General features: G+C 39.0%; 1 protein-coding gene across 1 annotated transcript in view; it reads right to left on the bottom strand.

Moving 5' to 3' along the window:
* The window catches only part of LOC121396432 (ATP-binding cassette sub-family G member 4-like), a 52,695-nt gene that overhangs the window by 3,272 nt on the left and 24,336 nt on the right, over window positions 1-25,087 (bottom strand). The window contains exons 4-14 of the mRNA XM_041571328.1: window positions 19,732-19,864; window positions 18,184-18,234; window positions 17,830-17,975; window positions 17,149-17,272; window positions 14,240-14,354; window positions 12,264-12,394; window positions 11,167-11,268; window positions 2,053-2,221; window positions 1,689-1,789; window positions 911-1,069; window positions 384-502 (exon numbers count right to left, since the gene is read on the bottom strand). Coding sequence (XP_041427262.1) covers window positions 384-502; window positions 911-1,069; window positions 1,689-1,789; window positions 2,053-2,221; window positions 11,167-11,268; window positions 12,264-12,394; window positions 14,240-14,354; window positions 17,149-17,272; window positions 17,830-17,975; window positions 18,184-18,234; window positions 19,732-19,864 — 1,350 coding nt within the window. The remainder of the gene's footprint in view (window positions 1-383; window positions 503-910; window positions 1,070-1,688; window positions 1,790-2,052; window positions 2,222-11,166; window positions 11,269-12,263; window positions 12,395-14,239; window positions 14,355-17,148; window positions 17,273-17,829; window positions 17,976-18,183; window positions 18,235-19,731; window positions 19,865-25,087) is intronic.

The following is a 25,087-nucleotide window of genomic DNA, read 5'->3' as shown; positions in this document are numbered from 1 at the left end:
AATAGGCCCCTAAGAGTTTAAAAAGAAACACTTTCTTGACATTGAAACCCCACTTTGCTGCATAAGTTCATAAATTCATCCCTCTAGCCACCACTTTTAAAGAGTAAACAGTAGAGAGTTGGAAGATAAGTGCAATATAACAAAAAAATGCCTGCGTGACCTTTTGTTAAGTAGTCATGGTTTCTGTATAGTTTTCTAATATTTAGTGGTTGTAAACATATATGGTGTAGGCAGTCGATGAAAGATGTGCTTTTTGTTTTTTTATATACTTGCAAAAAAGTTTGATATTCTAAGATCAGACAATTGCCCCACAAGATGGATGTTTTCAAAAGTTATCTAGTGGTGATTAATTACATTCATAGTTACAGCACATTTCCTTCTACCTGACATATGAGATGTAGGAGCTCCATTGTAGGTATGTTGGGATAGTTTTAAAGCTGACAAAGAAGCCTGAGAATAGCAATACTGGAATTGCAGTAACTGGTCCCACGAAGGTTGCAACCTATAAACAAAGGGAAGGAATGTAATCTGCTACCATTTATATTTTTTCTTAAAGTGTAGTAGAGACTTTCTGAATAACTACCACCAGTATTCTCCTGTTTGCTTGTATGTGCTGTGCTTTATATACATATTACATTTTGTCCTTGAGAAAGGTTCCTGTGTGGAACCGAAACGTCGGCTTAAATAAACCTTGCACTTTATTCATCTTCATTTTGACCTTTTTGCTTGTATATACAAATCCTGTGAGTTCCGTTAACGTGGATATACATATTATATTTTGTATTTCTTGATGTAAACACTAAAAGCCTTAAATACATAATAATTTTAAGAAGTATAATGAGCCTTCTGTGCAAGAACGTGCAGTAGTAGAGTGTTGTGGCATTAGATTACTAAATAAATAGTTCATCACCTGCAAAGAATTTGATGCTACACCAATGAGAAGGCCTAATGACTGTGCCACGAGGGCAGTAGAAGTTGCCAAAGCTGAGAAGAGTAGGAAACGTGAAACTTCAGGAGGTTGACTGGTCATCCAGTATACAATGCTACAGTATGCCACGGGGCAGATAATCTGTCAGAAAGCAAGACAGAAATGGGAAGAATTTAGCCATGTACACAATTAATGTGCCTGGTGGATAGAATCAAACCACTGCTAATACATTATGTGGAAAATGCTGCTCTAGGACAAGATGCATTAACCTTTTAGTTCTGTTCCTCTGCACTTGAGTTAGCACATTTATATACTATAATACAAGACTAGAAAAAACATTCAGAGATTTAAGTACCACTAAATCATATCATAATATCTCATATGATATAAAAACATTAAATAAACTTGTTTTTGCCATTGCAACATAGCCCCTGATTGTTGTATAGTATGTTTGTATTGCTAACACTTTTTTAGTTCTGGTTTGTACAGGAAACATTGTATTGCAAGGACAGGCCAACATTATCAGGCGTTAAACACAGTAATTATGTGCCACCCATTTGTATATTATGTACAACCACAGGTATTGGGTGTACATGAAGGTAAGATGCATTTTGGTGGGTTTTGTTAAGCCAACTAGTAAAACTTGGTAGATCCTACTTAAGACTTAATTTAGGCCCCATAAAAAACAAGCCTTCTGCTTCTAAAAGTGCTTAGTTAGATACTGTTTGAAAAATGGCCTTGTAAGACCACAGTATGTTACCTGAAAGGGAACATCTGCCATGGTCTTGGCCAGATAATAGGCCTTCAAGCTGTACCAATAATTCAGATGCTCTCGTAGAAAGACAGACATCTCCAGGGGAACTGTGGGAAAACAATGAAGAGTGTGGTGGGGGAGAATGATAGAGACAACTGGGAGTCTTTGAGTAATAGAGATAAAAAGGGAGCATATAATGTATCTACAAGAAAAAGTAGGACAAGAAACACGTGAAAGGCAAAGTATGGGTTATCGAAAAGGATAAATTAAAGAAGTGATGAGGGAGGGAATGAGTAGGCACTGTCAGTGTGACAATGAAAGCTGCAAGAGAAGACAGAAAGCTTATACTTAATAATGTTGGTTAACTTACAAGTCAGCACAGTAGGCATGAGGGCTGCAAACATAAGAAAGAGCATGGAGAAGAACAGGAAGCCTGTGTTATTGAACACTTTGCTGGCATCATCTCCAATGTGCAGGTACAGCAGCCCGATCAAAACCCCAATACATAGGTGAGACATGAAACGCAGATGAGTCAGGACCTGGAGTAGGAGAACAAAACAGGTAACATGCAATGGTACACAGTGAGACACACCTAGAAAGATAATCATGGCCCAGGAAACATTTCTACCTGCATTTGATCTTGCAAGTTTTATATTACCTCATATAATTAGTTTGCTGTTTATACTGTTAGGCAAAGGAGATTTGTGATTTATTTATCGTAAACCTATTTTGCCTTATAGTTTCATTTTTGCCATAAACACTTTCAGTGTTTCATGACATAAATGTGGTGGAGTGGAATTAATTTAGACTACTTGTCTTCTCTGCTTCTAGCCTATGATCTTGCATAGTACCTGCTTAATAAATGTATTAATATAACTACTAAAATAAAGTTTAGTAATCAAAACTTGGCACACCTTAATAATGTTATTATAACAGTAAAAGCCCTGTGTGTGGATGGGGTGGAGGTTTTAGTTAGCCTGCCAGTAAGACAGTGACTGCTGAAAGGAAATTTAAACCCCCCATATATAACCCCTCATATATAAAAGCCTGCTTCATGTAAATAGACCATTTTCATAATAATATACTTTTTTAGTAGTATGTGTCGCTGGATAATCATAAATAGAAAATTGACATTTAAAAAAATAAACCACCCCCTGGGATTTTTACCTCATATTTGCATTATTTTGCTAAATGAATGAGGCAATGTTATAATTTCAAGTGAACTTATAGATCTTTAATTAAAGGGAAAGTAAAGCCACCCTGGCAAATTTAATTTTTTGTATCAGTACACAGCCCACTCCCCACCATGCCCAGAACTACAGAGCTGCCTAGTAGTGTTGGCCCCACATTTAACTGTGTCCCTTCTGTTCCCGGCATCCATCTTGCTAATCAGTGAACAGGTACAAAAAAATGAAAGTTAAACTGGAATCATAGGCTATTGAACATGTTCCTAGGTGAGAATAATGATGGGAATGGATAGTGATAAAGTGTGTGTTCTGCCATATTGGCCTTTTAAAGAGGCAGGGAATCTCTTCTCTGAAGGGCACAATCAGTAGTATGAGGGAAATGTACAGCTGAGATTCTCCTAATAGGAGATAGGCTTAGCCTAATAGACTGATAGGCTTAGGAAGAGCTTAATACAAATTCAAAAATGTTAATAAAATGTCATGCAAAAGACAAAATCTGTAACAAATTCACAGAAGTGGAAATAGAAGTTTGTGAATATGGAGGGGAATCCGGCAACTCTATCTTCACTTATATTTGTCTCAATATCACCACTTTTTTTAATTCCCCCCCTCCATGGTGTTTTTGTGTTTGTTTTTTTGTTTATTGACTGATGTTTTTTACATAAAGGTTTACTCTATTTAGTAGCCATATGTAACATATTAACATTGTAAGTTAGGTTGAAAATAGACACACGTGGGGGCGGAGCTACGATGTGATCCGTGATAGACGTGCAGTGCCAGAGCTCCCGTACTAATACATATCCTGACCCGATTCCTGCCTATATTTTGGTGCCGGACGGCATCCAGCAGAGACCTAACAACCCACAGCATTATATAATGCCTTCCAAGGGCCCTGGGAAGTCCAAATCCGAGAACATCCCAAAGATGTTTGCTAGGCCGCATCGACAAGATGGCGGCGGCGGCGCTAGGGAGAAAGACGCTGACGAATTAATCAACAGCAGACCCGTCTCCCCACAATCTGAATGCGCCGATGAGCACAACCCGGAACCTACGCTGCAAACGCTCATGCTAGCGATTACCGAATCCAGAGCCTCACTTGCGATGCAGATCTCCGACACGACTTCCACGATGACATCCAAAATGGAGGAGATCAAAGTGGATCTCTCGTTGTTGCAGCAGGATGTGCACAAGCTCCGGGAGCGCACTACTGAGGCCGAAAGACGCATTGGGGCGTTGGAGGATGATATGCCGCCAATTCAGAGACAAGTTCAGCAACTACAACGAGATCAGCGCTTGCTCATTGAGCATGTTGACGACCTAGAAAACAGACAACGTAGGTCGAATCTGCGCGTAATTGGCCTACCCGAAGGATGTGAAAGCCCTCAGATGGAGGCCTTCATGGAGGATTGGCTTAAGACTAAGCTGGGGTCAGATACCTTTTCGGCACAATTTGCAGTGGAACGGGCCCATCGTGTACCGGCTCGCCGACCTCCTCCAGGGGCTCCCCCCCGTCCAGTGGTCATGAAGTTGCTGAACTTTAAGGACAGAGATGCGGCCTTGCGCGCAGCGAGGATTAAAGGGGAAATCATCCACGAGAATGCCAGAGTCTCCCTGTATCCCGACTTTTCCTCAATGGTTCAGAGGAAACGCAGCTCATTCACAGAGGCGCGGCGCAGACTGCGTACACTAAAGATCCAATACGCTATGCTATTCCCTGCGAAGCTGCGCATCTCTACTGGGGACTCCACTCTGTTTTTTGACCACCCAGAGGATGTTATTCAGTGGATTGAATCGAAGCACCCCGCGGGGCGACGACAACATCCCCCAGATCACGACGGCGACGTCGTCTAATTCGGAGGCCCAGATCTCTACGCAAGCAATAGTGGGCATGCGGCTCACAAGATAAGTTATTTTTGCTGTCTCTCCACACAAGATATTGGGGTGTTACTCTGGCACCTTGACTCCATACTCACCGGCAGGTAACACTCCTATACTATACTATACCATTGGAATATTGGACTGTGGACTTTGTATTTTCAGTGACTGTCGGAGTTTGGATTGGTCCATTCCTATCTGCATGGACTGTTAACCCTACATAATGGGGACTGTAATGGCACCTACGTAAGCTATCTTTACCTCATTTATCGAAAGTTTGGGGGTCATAGGCTTGCTAAGTTGCATAAGCGGGCAGGGGAGGGAAGGGACAAGTTGGGAAGTTATGAAGCTGGAAAGGTTTCTATGCTGTGTATATAGTTCTACAGGTATACAGTTGGTTGGCAGCCGGCCGAATTTACACATTCCAATCCTACGTAGCTCCACATTGGGTGTAACATAATGGCTTCCATCAAAATTTGCTCCTGGAATGTACGGGGCCTAAACTCAAAGTTTAAGCGGGCACAGTTATTCCAATACATTAAAACCCACTCACCGGCGCTCCTTTTATTACAGGAAACCCACTTAGTAGGTCAGAAAATCCTGGCTCTTAAAAAAGCGTGGGTAGCGCACCATTACCATGCGACCTTCTCTACTTATGCCCGGGGAGTGGCAATATTGGTCAGGAAACACATAATGTTTGAGCTAATTAAGATTCACCTGGATATTTACGGAAGGTATATTGTCCTCTACTGCAAACTGAACTCTACTCCCTTAATCTTAGCGAATATATATCTTCCTCCTCCTATGTCTATGGACACGCTAGACAAAGTCTTTAATAAGATATTGGAGTTTCCCCCTGCTCCTGTTTGTTTAATGGGTGACTTCAACTCCCCGCTGAATCCCGCACTTGATAGATTAATATCCCAAACAACAGCACTAACACCACTAGCCAACTGGGCTGATACGATGGGTCTGAGGGACATATGGAGGTGGAAAAACCCAGCAACCAGATAGTATTCCTGTCATTCCGCTACCCATAATACGCTTTCCCGAATAGACCTGGCACTGGCATCCCCCGAATTTCTCCTACTAGTTTCGGAAGTTCAATACCTCCCTAGGGCCTTTTCTGACCACTCCCCTCTAATGATATCACTTCAGGCGGGCGATGTGTCATCTGATAGAATGTGGAGGCTTAGTCCATTGTGGTTGCAAAACACAGAGGTACAGGAGACAGTTACCCAGGAATTTGCGGAATACTGGGACATCAATAGGGATACAGTCTCCCCTAATATATCTTGGGACGCATCCAAGGCAGTTGCTCGGGATTCCCTCTCCAGGGCCATAAAGGGTGCGAGAAATCATACTAAACAATTGGTAGCTGACGCCACAGAGGTGGTACGACAGGCCGAAGCAGCATATGCTGTAGACCCCTCAGACGCTAATCACACTCTAATGTGTCAGGCGCAACAGGCCCTAGAACTAGCTATTACCTCCCTCACGAAAAAGAAGGAGCTGTACACGACACAAAGACTATTTGATAAAGGGGAAAAGGGCGGAGCAACTCTGGCATACCTATCAAAAAGCGTTACACCTAGCACATTAATTCCAAGAATCATAACAAACAACGGCACTATTACCTCATCCCCAAAGGTAATTACCGAGACTTTTAGGGACTTTTATGCCGATTTATATACATCGAAACTTACCTGCTCACAAATTGATATTGCTAACTATCTTGGGAGAATCAATTGTCCTCAATTAGATGAACAACAGACAGCATACTTAGATAACCCTATTACTCCGACTGAAGTTGCAGTGGCACTCCACTCCCTCCCTAGTAACAAAACACCAGGCCCTGATGGTCTACCGGCTGAGTGGTACAAGCAGGTGGCTAAAGAGATGATTCCACAATTTGTACACATGGTGGGGGCTGCATCTGAGGTTAAGCAGTTACCACCGTCTTTGTACTCTGCATTGATAGTGCTAATCCATAAACCCAGCAAAAATCCTGATCTGTGCGACTCGTATCGCCCAATTTCGTTGATAAATACAGATGCCAAATTGTTGGCCAAAATTTTGGCTTCCAGACTAATAAAAGTCATAACATCAATAATTCACCCGGATCAGTCAGGATTTATGCCTAACAAGTCCACTACTGTTAACTTGCGGAGACTCTATACCAACTTGCAGGTCGTGCATGAGAATGCGGGTTCGAGGGTGGTGGTGTCTCTGGATTCAGCCAAGGCCTTTGACTCCATTGAGTGGCCATACTTATGGGAAACGTTGAGGGCTTTTGGCTTTGGCCCCAGATTCATCTCCTGGGTTCAATTACTTTATGCAGCGCCCATCGCTCAAGTTCGTGTAAATAACTCCCTGTCTTTACCTCTTCAATTACATAGAGGCACCAGGCAAGGGTGCCCACTCTCCCCTCTCCTGTTTGCAGTAGCAATAGAGCCTCTGGCCATAAGTATAAGAAATGCCCCTAATATAGTTGGACTTCGCTACAAGACATCCGAAGAACGCATAGCCCTCTATGCTGATGATATTCTGCTATTTTTGGCAGATCCGGGTCGTACACTTCAGTCGGCCTTAGATATAATACAGGACTTCGGTATGTACTCTGGTCTGAAGATAAATTGGGGTAAATCGCTCATAATGCCCATAGATGACATCCCCCCACATCAACAAACCCCGGTCCACCAACTGGTCTGGGCAGCCCAAATAAAATACCTGGGTGTAACTGTGACATCAAAGGCTACCGATTTCCCTGAGCTTAATTTAGGTCCACTGGTGGCTAAGTTTACAGCGACTTCTGCTCAATGGCAGAACTTGCCTCTGACATTATGGGGGAAGATTAATATCTTTAAGATGGTTTTTCTCCCAAAATTCCTATACTTTTTCAGAAACACTCCGATCAAATTGTCAAAGGAATTTTTTCGGAAAGTCAACACGGTGTTAATATCATTTATATGGGCAGGGAAGCAGGCCAGAATTTCCTGGGAATCCCTCACGGCTCCACCTTCGTGTGGGGGTCTAGGTCTACCAAACCTTTGGCTGTATTATTTAGCGGCTCAACTATCACATATTCATGAATGGTTTAATCCTGATCCTGAAAACCCCAATATGCTATTACATGGCCTGCTCTTGGGCTCTTTGGAAGCTTTGGCACTTTGTCCCATGCGTAAATTGAAAGATCTACCCCAGCTTCCCCCAGTTCTATATGCCCCATATATGGCCTGGCAGCTGGCTCTCCGACTGTGCAAGGTGTCTCCAACTTTGTTCTCCCACCACACTCCACTGTGAGGAAATTCCAATCTCCCGCATCTCCGCTACCTCACTGATTTTTTGTACTGGCCCACTAGACGGATCAAAAAACTCGGAGACATCCTGAAAGATGGGGTCTTTGTCACTCTCCCCCAATTGCAAGAGTTATGTCCTGACACAATAATCAACCCCTTCAGATACTTGCAATTAAAGCATGCCTTTAAAGCTCAGTTTGATGGGTATATACCCTCCTTTCACAAATTTGATGTTTCCAGTACATTACATGCGGAGAACCCGCGCAAATTGGTATCATGCCTTTACAGGAATTTAATGGAGGCGGGGAGTACTCCCTTCCAAGTAGCCCAGCGGAAATGGCAGAGAGTTCTACCTACGATAACTGATGATGTGTGGGATGAGGCTACTGACAAAGCCTATAATTACCTTATCTCAACGAAAGACAGGCTGATTAGTTTTAAAATATTGCATTTCTATTACTATTCCCCTCTTAGGCTGAGTAGGATCTTTCCTGATAAGTCTTCGGCATGTCCCCGATGTGCTCAGGCTAATGCAGATTTTATTCATATGTTGTGGGAGTGCCCAAGAATACTCCAGTTCTGGAAAAGAGTGGTTGGTTTGCTTAGTGATACTTTAGCCCTTCCCCAAGTAGTCTCCCCTGAAGCCTGCCTTCTGGGGGCAATAGATGAGCTAGTTCCTAAAAGCGGTACTAGAATAATGTATAGATCCCTGTTATTTTATGCAAGGAAGGTCATTATTATGCACTGGATTCAACCTATGCCTCCCTCAATTAACCAATGGCTTAACATGGTGAATCATATGCTTCCGGTAATAAAGCTTACGTATGAAGCCCGTGGTCACCCTGAGAAGTTTGACAAAGTATGGGGTCAATGGATAGACATATACCCTATGGTTTCCGGAAATGTGTGAGCATTGTACATTACAAGGAATGTGGTAACTTATGCTGTATAGTGTCACGTGTGATATTGTGTCGCTGTGCAACCTTTGTACTTTTCTGTTACTTGTCATTTGATGTACTGCCAACTGTTCTTAATAAATAAAAACTTTTAAAAAAAAAAAAAAAGAAAATAGACACACGTCCATCAAGTTCAACATTTTGGTCTAACTGAAACCTGCCTATAACCTGCTAGCTGATCCAAAGGAATATGAGAAAATCCATCTGAAGCCTTAATTTGCCTCAAAGAGGAGAAAAATCCTTCCTGGCGATGCTGATGAATGATACTAAACCATGCGAAACTATAGCTAGGGGCAGATTTACTAAAAGTGTTGGACTGGGATGCCAGGGGTCCACCAGAAAACCTTAGACTGTGGGCCCACTTTCCAAAATATTATTCCTTCTCTCTTCACTCAACCTCTTTATTCTCCTAGTCTTTTATCTCTACATACTATACTCTATTCTTCCATTATGAAGGCCCTTAAAGAAATAGGGAATGGCCATGAAATAGGCAAAATGGTTAGATGTAAGAGGGCCCACTGACTGCTGGGCCCACCAAGAGTTTTCCTGGTATCCCAGTGGGCCAGTCTGACACTGTTTACTAATGGGCGAAGTTACTAACGCTGGCTAAAAATTGCCAGTGTTACTGTTTTCAGGGAATTCACCGATTTACTAACGGGTGCAGGCGTAACTTCACTAGCGAAGGAGACTCTAGCGGCGATTCGAACTTTATCACCAGGTGAATTTTCGCTCTGGCGAATGGACGTTACTCCGCAAATTCACTAGGATGCAGATTTTACTAAACGTTACTTCTTTCGCCAGACTTGCCTACACCATCTCAGACCAGACGAAGTGCACTGGAGTGCATAGGACTTCCTCATTCTTCAGTTACTTACATTATATTTTTTAGTGGAAAAAGTTTCTAAGTCCAAAAAACGCTGGCGTCTTTTCCTTTTTTCAGAGTGATAGCCTGGAAAAGTCCTTAAAAATCTTTTTTGGGTAACCGGGTTCCCCCATACATTTTCTAACATATGGAACATAAACTATACAGTGGGCTCATGTGTAGGGCATTATAACAACTATTTTCTTTATTAAGGTTCCCTGGACTTGTGTAATGTAATGCATTTGCTCCAACATATACGTACATTCAACTTTAAATTTACCGCAAATTAGCCTGAGCGAAGACCTCTAACGAAGTTGCGCTAGGCAGTATTGAACGCTAGCGCATTTTCGCTTTGATTTGCTCACATTGCCCAAATAACAGGACAATGGAAAAATGGAAAGCAAACTGGCAAATAAAGCTCAATGTTAATAAGTGCAAGGTTATGCACTTTGGTTGAAATTCTAGGCAGTTTTATTCAGAGGATACTTAAGCGAAAAAAGTACAGTCTTGCATGAAAAAAGGGCATTAATTCGAGGGATGAAAAAAATTTTGGGCTCCAGTTATTAAGATGGATATTAAAGAACAGGAGAAAGTGCAAAGACATGCAACTGAACTGGTAAAAGGAATGGAGGATTAAAACCGTCAGGGTAGACTGTCAAAGTTGTATATATATATATATATATATATATATATATATATATATATATATATATATATATATATATATATATATAGATAGATAGATAGATAGATAGATAGATAGATCTATCTATATATCTATCTATATCCATATATATATATATATATATATATATATATATAGTATGTGTACTGGATTTGTTAAGAGGGGTTGAACTTGATGGACTTTGGTCTTTTTTTCAATCCAACTTAACTATGTAACGTTGTGCTACATGTTCATTTCAGTAACCGAAGTCTAAAGCTACTGGTTTTGCTAAGTAGTTTTAAAAAAATGTCACTACCCATTCAAGCAGCTTCTTCAAGATCAATTTCAGATCAAGATTGCTCAGCAAATCTCAGAGCTTTAGACCTATCACTGCTAGATGTTGTCATGTTATCATGACCTAGATGAATAAAACACTTCATAGACATACATGTAAATTGTTCCTAATCAGATGGACTTGTGTAATGTTTTATGGACTGATGAAAAGGCTGATAGGACTGTGAATATATAATTCATTTATGGTACCCTTCATTTAAGCCTAACCCTAATTGTTCGCAACATTTTAGAAATCTAAATATATTTTTTTGCTTACCCACCTACAGCATACGTTTTCTTGTCCTTACCGTATCTCTCAGAATAGAGAGGAAGGTGCGTTTGAAAAGGATGCGAAATTGGTTTAGGGAGCTGGTGGCAAAAGTGTGACTCTCTACATGTACAGAGACATCCTGTTGGCACAAGCATATACATAGGCATAAATATACATGAAGGATCATTGTATGTACATTTGGCAAAAAAATGAATACCCCCGTGTTAGCTTCTGTACAATATTGCAATGTGATTTTTCTAGGTATAGCTACGTGCATAGGTAGTTTCTAAAATAAAAAATAAATATATATATAAATATATATAAATATATATATATTTGCAGCTGACTTGCTCCTTATGAATTGGGCAATAATACAGTTAACACTGCCAAAAATGATGCCATTCATACCCAAACTGATGAAACATGAATACATCTTGGAATCTAACAATGTGAAAACTAATTTGCTTTTAAATTTCCAAGCAAGTTCCAGTTTATGCTACTTTGCAGGCACCTGCAAATATACTGAAATTCTGGGAAACAATAAACTTGCATTTATATATTATTGTGTACTAGAATAATTCCATGACAAAATCATACTCTCTATGCACCTTAAGGTTCTAAAATGTTCCTTTAAAACCATAGGGGTTCAAATTAATTTAAGAAGATTAACTCTTTATAATTGACAATTTCAAGTGCAAGCACCATGGTTTTTTCCCTTATCCTTTTCCCTTACCAACATCGCTGCAGTCACAAGAGAGTGTTGTGCCTGAAATTTTTGTGGCAGATCAAAAGTAGCTCAATTGCACTGAATATTTTTGATGCCAAGTTGAAATAATTTCTGGTGTCTGGCGTGCAAGTGGCATGCGCACCCTAATCTTTAGGTACAGGCCACAATTGTGATTGATTCAGAAAAGAAGATAGGAAGGACTGAGTGCCATCGAGCACAAATAAACAGAAGTGCAAAGAATATATTTTGACACAACTACCATTAATAAGTGGGATTTTACACACAACTCACTGCAGGGAAATTTGTGGGACTGCAAAAAACCTAACTGGTTCATATTTAATAATAAAGAGCTGGACAAGTCAGATTATGTAACAAATGACATACAGATGATGGGATTTCACACTCACATTAGGAAAGTGCTCCTGATCTAGCTTGGTTTGCTGACTCTTGTCTCGAGTGATTGGACATAAGCCATCTTCTACAGCCCGGAATAACACAGGGTTTAAGTCTCCATATTCCCCTGATGCCAGCTCAATAACTGTTAATCAGAAAGGAATAACAATTCATGAAAAGTTGGAAAAGTAGTTGAATATTGCATGTACATTAAAGGAGAAGGAAAGGTTAAAACTAAGTAAGCCTTATCAGAAAGGTCCATCTAAATATACCAGTAAACCCCCAAAGTAGTGCTGCTCTGAGTCCCCTGTCAAAAGAAACACTGCATTTCTTTCCTTCTATTGTGTACACATGGGCTTCTGTATCAGACTTCCTGCCTTCAGCTTAAACCTCATTGCCCTGGGCAAGAGCATGCTCAGTTTGCTCCTCTTCCCCACCCCCTCCCCTTTCTACTGTAATCTGAGCCCAGAGCAGGGAGAGACTCAGGCAGGAAGTGATGTCACACCATGTTAATACTGCAGCTCCTATCCTAAACAACCAGAGAGCTTCTAAAGCTTTTACTCAGGCATGGTAAAACATTCTACAGAATAAATATAGCATTCTATCTTGCACTATTGCAGCTAATCTATTGGCAATAAAATGCCTCCGTAGCTTTCCTTCTCCTTTAAGCTTATTGTTGTGGAGATACCGACTACTTGTTACAGACCAATAATTAACTTTTTAGGGATATCTGACCCTGAATATGCAGTTAGCCATTGTGTTGGCAGATGCCAAAGAAGATAATTAAGAGATAATTTACACTGGTAACAGGCCAGTGTAATGAAATCATATAGAGAGATATTCTCTACTGATTATAGTATTACTTGGCACATGGGCTAAAAAAATTGATCACATTTGAAGTATGAGAGTGGTGTATCCATGCCTATTCCTATTGACTACTCACCTACTGGGCTCTTAGCTGACACTCAGTTGAAGGAATTTGATCTCAGATGGAATTTACTTTGAAAGATCAGTCAGGAGCCTCCAACACATCAGTGGTAAGTTAATTTTGTAGGTTTAATAACATGATCAGAAGGGCTAATAATTGTGCTCTTTGTGTACTACCAATCTTACATTATTTTTTATTTTATAATAAACCGAATATTCAGGGATACATTCATTATAATCTGGCATAATACAGTGATCAGTGAATGCAATCATTTGCAATATATAACCCATAAAGCTTTGTTCACCTCTTGAAGTAGTGTTACTTTTACAGATGCTGAAATATCAAGTTTCTGAACAGCATCCCATGAACAATTGAGCTTAAAGGGATTCTGTCATGATTTTTATGATGCAGTTTTTATTTCTAAATTACACTCCAAATAATTCACTCTGCAATATAAAATCTAATTCCTGGACTAGCAAGTGTATTTTTTTAGTTTCTATATTGGTATGTAGGCAGTCATCTCAGGTAATTTTGCCTGGTCATGTGCTTTCAGAAAGAGCCAGCCCAGCAGGATGGAACTGCTTTCTGGCAAGCTTTTGTTTCTCCTACTCAATGTAACTGAATGTGTTGCAGTGGGACCAGGATTTTACTATTGAGTGCTGTTCTTAGATCTACCAGGCAGCTGTTACCCTGTCTTAGGGAGCTGTTTTCAGGTTAACTTCCCATTGTTCTGTTGTTAGGCAGCTGGGGGGGGGAGGGAGGGGGTTAATATCACTCCAACTTGCAATAAAGAGTGACAAAAGTTTATCAGGGAAACTGACAATATGTATAGCCCCATGTCAGATTTCAAAATTAAATATAAAAAATTCTGTTTGCTCAGATTTCAGTGCAGAATTCTGATGGAGCAGCACTATTAACTGATGCATTTTAATTTTTTTCCATGACAGTATCCCTTTAATGGTATAATCGATATGAGAAACATAACCATGCAACTTTAAGAGCGTACTGTTAGTAGTTAAGATAAATATGCAGGATGGTATATGATGAATATATGTGACTCACTGAAGTCAGCAGGATTGTGGTAGGTTGGGCAGTGCAGTCCCAAACCCTTCAGGTATGGAATGAGGTGAGTTACAGACCCTCTGTATATACACTGCCCTTGACTGAGGATATACAGCTGGAAAAATAGAAAGAAAATTATATCTATCTAGATATGCATATACCCATGCATGTCTAACATGTAATCACATTTTTTCTTCTCCAGAGTAGTTCTGTCCAACTTTATCTAAACCGAGAGTAGATTTTTTTCATGAGGTATAACTGGATCTTTATGTTTACAGGGGACCTGTCACAATAAGAAATAATTCAGAATGATTTTCTACTGTATATTCTATTATATATGTATACTTACACTATATCAATTATTTAAATCTTGTTTATTTTATTCTTTTGAAATCCACAATAAGAACACATAGGAAAGTGCCATTTTGGGAAACTGTTAACAAGACAAGCTTATTAATGCACCAGAATGGGGACCTGATGCACTTGCACTAACTACACAATTATAGAATGGAAATTGAAAGTAATTGCCTGTCCCACTTCTAGAGTCATAGAGGCAGAGCAGGCAATATAAAATTGCCAGCATAACAGCCATGGATGTGTTAATTAAAAAAGTATTTGCGTTTCATGTTTAATTTGAAAATCTCTTTTATTATAAAGCTTTTTTATGTCTGAGTGACAGGTCCCATTTAAGGGGGAAATTTACTAAAGGGCGAAGTGGCTAACGCTGGCTAAAATTCGGCTGACGTCATTTCGGCACTTCGTCGATTTACTAACCATCACTGTAATTTCGCTAGTGAAGGCGATAGACTCTGGCACAACTTCGCACTCCAACGGCAGGCGAATTTTCACTCTGGCGAAAGAGCGTTACTACGCAAATTGACTAAGTTTTTGATTTTACTGACCGTTACCTCTATCGCCAGACTTGCCTTCACCGCCTCAGACCAGGCGAAGTGCAATGGACTTACTTAAAATTTTGTTGAAAATTTTTCTAAGTCCCAAAAAACGCTGGCGTCTTTTCCTATTTTCAGGGTGATAGCCTGCAAAAGTGCGTAAATTTTTTTTAGGGTACCCTGCTTCCCCTCTACATTTCCTTACATATGGCACCTAAACTATACACTGGGCACATGTGTAGGGCAATATAAGACCTCTATATAATTTTATTAAGGTTTCCTGGCCTTGTGTAATGTATTTGCTGCAACATATACTGTACGTCCATTGTACTTTAACTGCACGCCGCATGCAAATTAGCGGTAGAGTAACTTCGAACTGCTGATCGTATTATCTATAGCGCAACTTCGAAGCGTTCGGTACCCTGTGCGCAACTTCGGATCTTCGTGAATTAGCGTTGTCCAGGCGAATTTAAACCTGGAGAAGTGTTGTGATGTAAGCGAAGCCATCGCTGGCTGATTTTCGGAGGTAAGTAAATTTACCCCTAAGTCTATCGTTGAACCACCACTTTGTGATATTCTGGGGCAGATTTATCAAAGTGAATTTAGAACTCACCACAGAAAAACTCCCTTAATATTCCTTCCTATGGGATTCTTTGAAATGTATTTATCAATTTTGCTTTTAAAAATCCAATAGGAATGAATAGAAAGTGAGTTTTTCTGTGGTGAGTTCTCAGTGTCGGACTGGCCCACCGGGATACCAGAAAAACTCCCGGTGGGCCCAGGTGTCAGTGGCCCTCATGCTGCTAAACATTTGGCCTATGTCATGGTCATTCCCTATTTCTATGAGAACAAAGAGGCTAAATAGATGGAATAATAGATTATAGTATATAAAGAAAAGAGACTAGGAGAATGGAGGTTGAGTGAGGAGAGGAAGATTAATAGTATTAAGAGTGGGCCCCTGGTCTAAGATTACTTGGTGGGCCCCTGGTCGAAGGTTTTTGGGTGGGCCCCTGGTGTCCCAGTCCGACACTGTGAGTTCTAAAGTCACACTTTGATAAATCTGCCCCATTGAACACTGGAACAAAATGAAACACAAACAGAAAAAAGCAGTTCTAGCTGTAATAGGATGAAAGTTGGGAGTGAAATTCTATATCTATAATTTAGCTAATATTATCTTTTATGGTTTGTGTGTTGGCACGATAGCTCATTTTTGGTACATATTTATATCAGTTGCCCTTTATAAATTAATTTGGCACAAAGGTTAAAAGGCCCTAGGCATAGTGAACTGAAGAGGTTGGAAGGTTGTCAAAGCATCTACATTTCTTGTTAAATCATTTTGTTAATTTATAAGCAAATGTGAAATATAAAATGAATGATTTAACTAATTCTTGTACCACCAAGATGTAATCGATGTGGCATCATATTCATGTGGTAATCGCTATTTTGACGATACTTTGGAGCATGTCGCTATGGCCTTACATAATTAAAAATATCCAAAGGGAAAAGTTAAATGATTTCCAGCAGCTTTTTTGCATATAAGGGGGTTGGGTGGCTTGGATGTTATAGGGGGGTTGAGTGGGTTGTTGCTCAAGTGAATTGAGGTTGAATACAGATATTGGTATCTATCTATATATCGTCAGGTGTTAGCTTCTCGACTTAAACACCCCACATATTTTGTCTGTTGTCCAAGTTTACTATGTAGTAGGCTAATAATCAAATGCAATAGGGACACAAGGGAAAATGGATATTACCTTCAAGTACTGCTGCCAGAGTTTTGCTATGTAGTGGTCCACTAATCATAGATACACAATATAATCAAAAGTTCATGTCCTGAAAGGAAGTCTAAGGAAGCCTCAGTTTGGACAGCCCTGCTCTGGAGGAGGAATAACTGGAACACATGCTTATACACATTTTATGGATATCCAAGCAAAACATTAAAACACTGATTACTATGTAGTAAATATATTTGTTACTAAAACAATCCTGTAAGTAAATCCTGTGGTAATTCTAAATACAGACCTTATTGAACATCTCAAAGAGTCTGGCGCTAGGTTGGTGTATGGTGCAGATAATGGTGCGCCCCCCCTGTGCCAAAGAATTCAGCAGAGAGACCACCTGGAAACAGGATGCACTGTCCAAACCACTGTGACGTAGAAAAGAAGGGATTATATGAATAACAGATGCACAAATAATTTCAAAATTGAGGTTCCATGTTTATTTTCTAAGACTAGAATTAAAGAGGCATAATATTGCCAAGGTTGTTCCAGATAAAAATTCAACCAACATGTTTGTGCATATGGAAGGTTGGAGTATCAGTAGCCCTATCTTTACTATTAATTTTATTCACAGCTTCTTTTGTTGTGCTTTTGTTATAGGACAGTTAGAGCCCCTGAATTAAACTAATTATATAACAATATGGTAGTAATGTATAATGTGATTCCAGCTATTTTGATACATTATTTAGAGTTTAAGGCTTAAAATGTAAAGATTTGCTTAATAAATCCCTGACTTGGTTATGGTTCTGTGCAATTCTTAGGGAATATAGCATAGCTGTGGAGAAACACCTCAAGGGGCAAAAAACACAGATAATCTCTAATAGAGGTTTTTTTTTTAATAAACAGAAACCATAATAAGATTAATTTTAAAATAATATTTTTTTAAAAAGGAGGGAAAAATATGATTTTAGCAAAACAGTCTCACCTAGTGGGTTCATCAAAGAACATGACTGGTGGATTATTGACAAGTTCCAGCGCTATAGCCAAACGCTTGCGCTGGCCCCCAGATAGAGACAAAGTGCGAGTTCCAGAACAATCCAGTAGACCCAATGCAGTCAGAATCTCATTCACCTGCATGAATTACACTGTGTGTGAAAAGTCTCTCTCTACATCATGCCCCTATGTTCCTTGATGAATTCTTCTCAACCAAACAACCTAACAATTTTACTTTAGAAAATTCTGAACCTAAAGCAAATATGAAAAAAAAATACATTTTACGTAAACATTAGAGACATTATATGGTTGGTAAGGATTTCTGCTCTGTACAATTCGCACTTACCAACTTTTTCTTTACTTCCATCTTCTCATTGAGTTTCAGATTAGTGGAAACCTGGGTTGACAGAACATTTATAAAAGATCAGTGGTTTCCCCCCAAACACAATTGTGCCACCCCACCTATTTGAACATACAATAATTTAGGGGGTTATTTACTAAAATCAGAAAATTTCTCACAATTTTCTTAAAGCCACTTCAACCAAACATTTTTTACCATGTTTATCAATAAATTTACTCTAAAAAATCTGGTGCGGGAAAAGACTTCATAAAATCGTGAAAAAAATCTGAATTGTACGATTTTTTGCAGGTTTAATGCCCGAAAACTACAAATTAATCGGATTATTATGCGAAACACAATGTACATCATGATCATCCTATTGTAAATGGGACATCTGCAATTGACTTCTACATGACCTCGGCAGGTTTCAGATGGAGTCCTTTTTTATTCCGACTTTTAACAGCATCAGGGTTTCACTTGAAAAATTCTATTTTTTTTTTCGACAAAAAAACTGCGTTTTCCCCTTTAAAACTCTGACCATAAAAAATCGGAGTTTAGCAAATAACCTCCTTCATCTCTAAACTTCAATACCTACTAAAATCTACTCAAGTGTGCCAATGTTTTATACTATCACTAATTGCTCTTGTACCAGAGAATTTCTCAGTTTTTCAGATTTCTCAGCTAAATATACGTCAGACTTCAGGTAACCTGCTTTTTGGATGAGTAAGTGGGGGGTCTATGGTTGTAAAAGGAACAGTAACACCAAAAAATCAAGTATTTTAAAGAAATGGCAGTGTAATGTAGTGTGGCCCTGCACTGGTAAAACTGGTATTGTTTTAGAAACACAAATACAATCTATATAAACAAGCTACTGTTTAACCATGGGGCAACCATTCAAGCACAAGATACGCAATGGTGATGAGTTCTAGATTTAGCCTGTTTACTTGGGTAATGTGTGTCATTTGTTTTATATATAACATTCTCATTTGCATGAGGCTCTTTAAGTGCTTACGTTGTGCAACTTACAAACACTTTATTCAATTCAGTTGTTTTCAGATTGTTCACCAGAAATAAACACTTTTTTCAATCACTTTCCATTTCTTTAAATTTTTCAGTTTTCCCAATACTAAATTTTAAAATGTTATATTCTTTTTTGGGTGTTTCAGTCCGGCAGCTCAGCAACTACAGTAACAAGTCTACCTTCAATGAAACTCAGGGTTTCCAATAAGCAGGGACAAACACAAGAAATGTATTAACCAACATATCAATTTAGGTTACAGAATCAGTGATCCCCCCCCCCCCGAGCTGCTTTAGAAAGTAATAAGAAGGTGAAAAATGAAACATTACACTTTAATATTAGAAAAGCAGTCACAAATAGAAAGTAACTAAAAAAAAATCTGAACTGAAAAAAAGTGTTGGAAGATGAACATCCCCAAGGGAAATCCTTAACAGTTTAGGGGACAGTCAAAAACCAAAGAATTCACTGGGCACTTATTGAGCATTATGGGACCTTTGTAGGCACAATGTCGTCAAGCGTATTACTCCACATCATACCATCATTGCCTCTTTGACAGTGAGGTGGGGATGAAGCATATCATCCTGCATAATATAACATGACATCTTCCGGAATGTTCGTAGTTCCCGTTGCTTCCCATTCACTAGAATTTGGCCTGTCATTCCGCTCTCCCTGAAACACACATATTAGATATTAGCAACATGAACAACCTTAAATAAAAGCTCTATATCACAAGTACATACTAATAAATACATTTCATCAAGCAGGCAATTAGCATACTGTATTTTTCTGGAGAAATGGATCAGAATACACAAATGTCAAGCTTCAATTGTAGGTGTAAGACCAAATGCACACATGTACAGACATCTAAATACACCCTCCATTCAGTATTAAGCAATATTCTATTTCCAATGCAGGCTCAGAACACCCATGATACCCCTACAAGAAATGTATATGACTTTTTACAAGACACTATAATTTTTTTAACTGCATATATTTTTAATATTAACTATTTTCACCAAAGACACTGAGCGGAAAAATAATGCAAAGCAAAATGCAAGAACAAGAACACTGACATAGGATATTTACAAGGTCTAAAAGCTGTTCAGCTGCAGAGCCACCCTCTAAGAATGATCATTTCATTACATTAGGATTTGTCAAAAAAATAGAAAATTAATTTCATAGAATTTGTTTAAATTATCGATTGATGCACAAAAGTAATACTTAAAGGGAACGTCAACCCAAAAAAATACATTTTAAAATACTTAATTCTAAGCAATGTTGCAATATAAATTCATTACAGATTTTCTCTGGTGTTTAAGTTATTTGTAAATGTATTGCTGTTGAAAGCCGTTTGTCTGTCCCACTCTATTCTCTGCCCTGATGGCTCAGACTGTTAAAACAATTTAAGACAAGGCCACTGATTAAAGGGGGAACTCCGGCTTCCAAACCAAAATTTTGTTCAAGAAGCCCATATAACACAGAAACCCCTAATATACCCATCACAGTTACCTGTTTCTTCAGAATAAATGCCATTTTCTATGCTGCAATCCGGCTGGTTAAAAGTTCTGCTCTTTCTGCATCATTTGAAATCCTGGCAGGAAAGGAGGGACTAAACACTGATGTTACAAATTGTAACAACTTCTCCACAGTTTACAGAAAGCATGCAGGAACTACATAATCCACAATGCATTGCACTGTAATGTTCCATTCCTTATTGAAATCACGTGTGCAGGGAATTGTGGGGTTTGGAGGATGCAGGCTGAGGACAGATGGCTGCTGATACAAAGTAACAGTACTCAGCCAGCTCAGCAAAGTAGTCAGAAGAGCAGGGGGCTGGGCTTAGGGAACTGTCAGAAACCATTAAAAATCATGAAAAGTCTGCATATTTTTTAATCAATGTATATTGCAAAGTTGCTTGAAATTATGTTTACTTTTCAAAAAGCTTCAGTTATGTTTGTGTGGAGTTCCCCTTTAACAGACCTTCTTTTGATGGGGAGCCGAGACTTGCAAAATTACAACATTGTTTATAAAGTAACAACCAGTTTCAATTATTTAAAAGCATTGAAAATGTTTAATTAATGTGTATTGGAAAGTTGCTTAGAATTATATTTTCTTTTATAAGGCAAATTTTTATTTTGGGGTTGACGTATCCTTTAAATCAGTGATCGCCCAACAGTAGCTCATGAGCAACATGTTTCTCTCCAACCCCTTGGATGTTGCTCTCAAAACAAGCGCTTATTTTTGAATTTCAGGCTAGAAGCCAAGTTTTGGTTGCATAAAACCAGATGTACTGCCAAACAGAGCCTCCTGTAGGCTGTCAGTCCACATAGGGGCTACAAAATACCCAATCATAACCCTTATTTGGCACCACCCAAGAACATTTTTCATGCTTGTATTGCTCCCCAACTTTTTTACATTTGAATGTTGATCACAGGTGAAAAAGGTTGGGGACCCCTGCTTTAACTTAATCCGGCTCATTGTCACTACAGTGGCAAGTGTAGGTGAGAACAGTTTGAGTAGGCTGTTTTTGCTAATGCTATGAATATGGAAATCAATTACAGGCCAATAATTGTTTTATAACATTTGAGATATATTAGTTTGGTAGGTAGCACCATCCATTGGTAGAGATTTGAAACAAAAAGGTGGTGTGCAAGGTCAATGGTAGTAATAAATAGCATAGAAAAAAGAAGAAAAAGTATGACCCATATGGTTGCACCTTCCCACCTTCATTAGCTGAGTTCCCAAAGCAAAACTTTGCTTTGGGAACTCAGCTAATGAAGGTGGGAAGGTGCAACCATATGGGTCATACTTTTTCTTCTTTTTTATAACATTTGGCTTCATCATTTATATCATCAGGTAGTGCTTTCTGCTGGTTTCTTGTGAAAGAAACCAGCAGAAAGGCTTTTTGAGGTATACAGTATAATAACAAAAGTGGATAATTATAGGAGGCATTGCAAGGAGAACCAAAGAATATTTAAATCCTTATTATATCCACAAATTATAAATGGAATACAACTATTATATAGGACAGAGTAAAGCCTAAAGTAAGGCTACTTTGTTTAGCAAAGCATTATAGCATACACTGCTTTGTACATGGCAGCTGGACAAATTTTGGGAGATTAAGTTCACCTAAAACTTCATTAATTTTGTGTCTGCCTATACAGAGTAGTGGACATAATAGGTACATAGTTACAGTATATAAATAAGTTGGCTTGCAAAAGACCATCAAGTTGAAGCCCTTAAAATGAACCCCAGTGCACATATATACACATACTCAAAACAAATTATAGATACACTCACATATGTAAATTAAATATATAAACAATAGCTATTTAGCAGCAAACATCTGTGTCTACAAAGATGCCCCAGTAGCTCACCATCTTCTTTTCTGCTGATTCACTGCACATGCTCTGTGCTGTTGTCACTTACTGAGCTTAGCAACTGACTCACAATATACAGTACACATAGAATATAAATGTCACAATTTAAGGCTGATTAATAAATAAATCAGATTATTAGTACATGGCAACAATTTAATATTTAGCTCTGCAGCATAAGCTTATATAACAGGCAAACCTAATTGAAGATTTGCAATGACCCTTAAGCTTAGTTCCTCAACAGCTGCCCAGAGCACACTGAGCATGTGTGTCGCACACACTACTAACCAAATCCAAGATGGGAAACTCCTGTGACAACTTTGAAGGCCTGGGTCATTACTACTACAAAAATGCAGACCTTTTCGTTTGTCTCAATAAGTACGGTGTATAAAATATGGTATTTCTAGCCATATACATTTTAGGGTTTAATTCTCCTTTAAAACCCTGTTAATCACAGTGAAGTCTTGCCCCTATCCAAATCAATTTGAAACTAAACAGAGACCAGGACATATAACTATGTAGGTACAGTGGTGCTTGAAAGTTTGTGAACCCTTTGCAATCCAAATCTGATATTAAAGGGGTTGTTCACTTTCCAAACACTTTTTTGAATTCAGTTGTTTTCAGATTGTTCCCCAGAAATAAAGACTTTTTTCAATTACTTGACATTGTTTATTTTTTACTGTTTTTCCCAAAATCTAAGTTTAAAGTTGAATGTTCCTGTCTCTGGTGTTTAAGCTCAGTAATTCAGGTGCAGATTCTAAACATATGGGGCAGATGTATCAAGGGTCGAATATCGAGGGTTAATTAACCCTCGATATTCGACTGCCGGATTAAAATCCTTCGACTTCGAATATCGAAGGATTTTGCACAATTCGTTTGATCGAACGATTGAAGGAATAATCGTTCGATCGAACAATTAAATCCTTCGAATCGAACGATTTGAAGGATTTTAATCCATCGATCGAAGGATTATCCTTCGATCAGAAAATTGTTAGCAAGCCTATGAGGACCTTCCCCATAGGCTAACATTGGCCACGATAGGTTTTAGGTGGCGAAGTAGGGGGTCGAAGAAAGTTTTAAAGAGACAGTACTTCGATTATCGAATGTTCGAATATTCAAACGAATTTTACTTCGAATCGTTCAATTCGCAGTCGAAGGTCGAAGTAGCCAATTCGATGGTCGAAGTAGCCAAAAAAACATTAGAAATTCAAACTATTTTTCCTCTATTCCTTCACTCAAACTTAGTGAATGGGCCCCTTAGTTGATACATTTTTCAGCCGCATCTCTGGAGTATTAGCAACTATTGTATCAATTCTAACAGCTGCCTGTAATGAAACCCAGAGATTCTGCTCAGCAGGGACAAAGATAAGAAATGTATCAACTAAATGTATCCATTTAGAACAGTTTACAGAGTCGGCGACCCCCAGGGCTGCTTCAGAAGGTGAAAAAAGACACTTGACACTTCAATATTAGAAAAACAGTGACACATAGAAAATAGAAAGTCATTGGAAAAAGTCATTATTTCTGGTGATCTATCCAAAAAAAACTAGTTGTTTGAAGGTGAACCACCCCTTTAATAAACAATGGTTTATGGAAGTGTGTCATGGCAAAGGAGATTTCTGAGGCCTCTGAAAAATAAAACAAAAAGCTATTTCTAAAGCGTTTGGACACCAACAGTTCACTAAGAGCAAGGGTTGAAATACTCAATTTACCCAGGCTAGAGGCTTCTCTTGTATTGGTTCATGAGTCCACAAGCAAGAGATCACTGAGCAACAATAGTGTACAACAGGGTTGTAAGGAGAAAGAAAATACTATCCAAGAGCATTGCAGTCTAGATTTTGCTAATGAAGTCAGAAGGCTATTGGAAGAATGTTGTGGAGGAAACCAGAACTTTGTGAATGAAAAGCATTATGTTTGACAAAAGACAACACTGTATTCAAGCATATGTAGCTAATCCCTTCTGTGAAATATAATGGTAGCATTATTATGGTTTGGACCTGCATTGATGGAACAATGAATTATGAATTGGAACAATGAATTATTAATTGCACCAGCAAATTCTGCAGGAAGCTCATGAGAAATGTGTTATAAAGCAACAAAACGACGCTAAACGCACAAGTCAAACCAAAGAATGGTTCAAGCAGAAGAAAGTAATGTTTTGGAATGGATGAGTCAAAGTAGTGGCCTTAATCATATAGAAGTGCCGTGGAAGGAGTTGAAGTGGGCAGTTCATGTGAGGAAGCCCACGAACATACCTGAGATGATGCTATTCTGTAAGCAGACATGGGCTAAAATTCCTCAGAGCTGATGCACAGGACTTACCAACATTTATGGAAACATATAGTTGCAGTTATTGCACACCAGTTATTGAAAGCAAAGGTTCACATACTTCTGCAACACACACACACATATGTAACACAGGGTTCAGTGCATTACAAATAAGCAACAGGGTTTATTTACATTGACAACTGCAGTTGCGGTCCCTGAATTTTCCCTGGTCAGTTGCATGTAAAAC

Source organism: Xenopus laevis, chromosome 7S (assembly GCF_017654675.1).
Source record: "Xenopus laevis strain J_2021 chromosome 7S, Xenopus_laevis_v10.1, whole genome shotgun sequence".
NCBI classification, from domain to species: domain Eukaryota; kingdom Metazoa; phylum Chordata; class Amphibia; order Anura; family Pipidae; genus Xenopus; species Xenopus laevis.
Note: the sequence above shows the minus strand (reverse complement) of the source record. Positions and strands in the feature narration are given on the sequence as shown.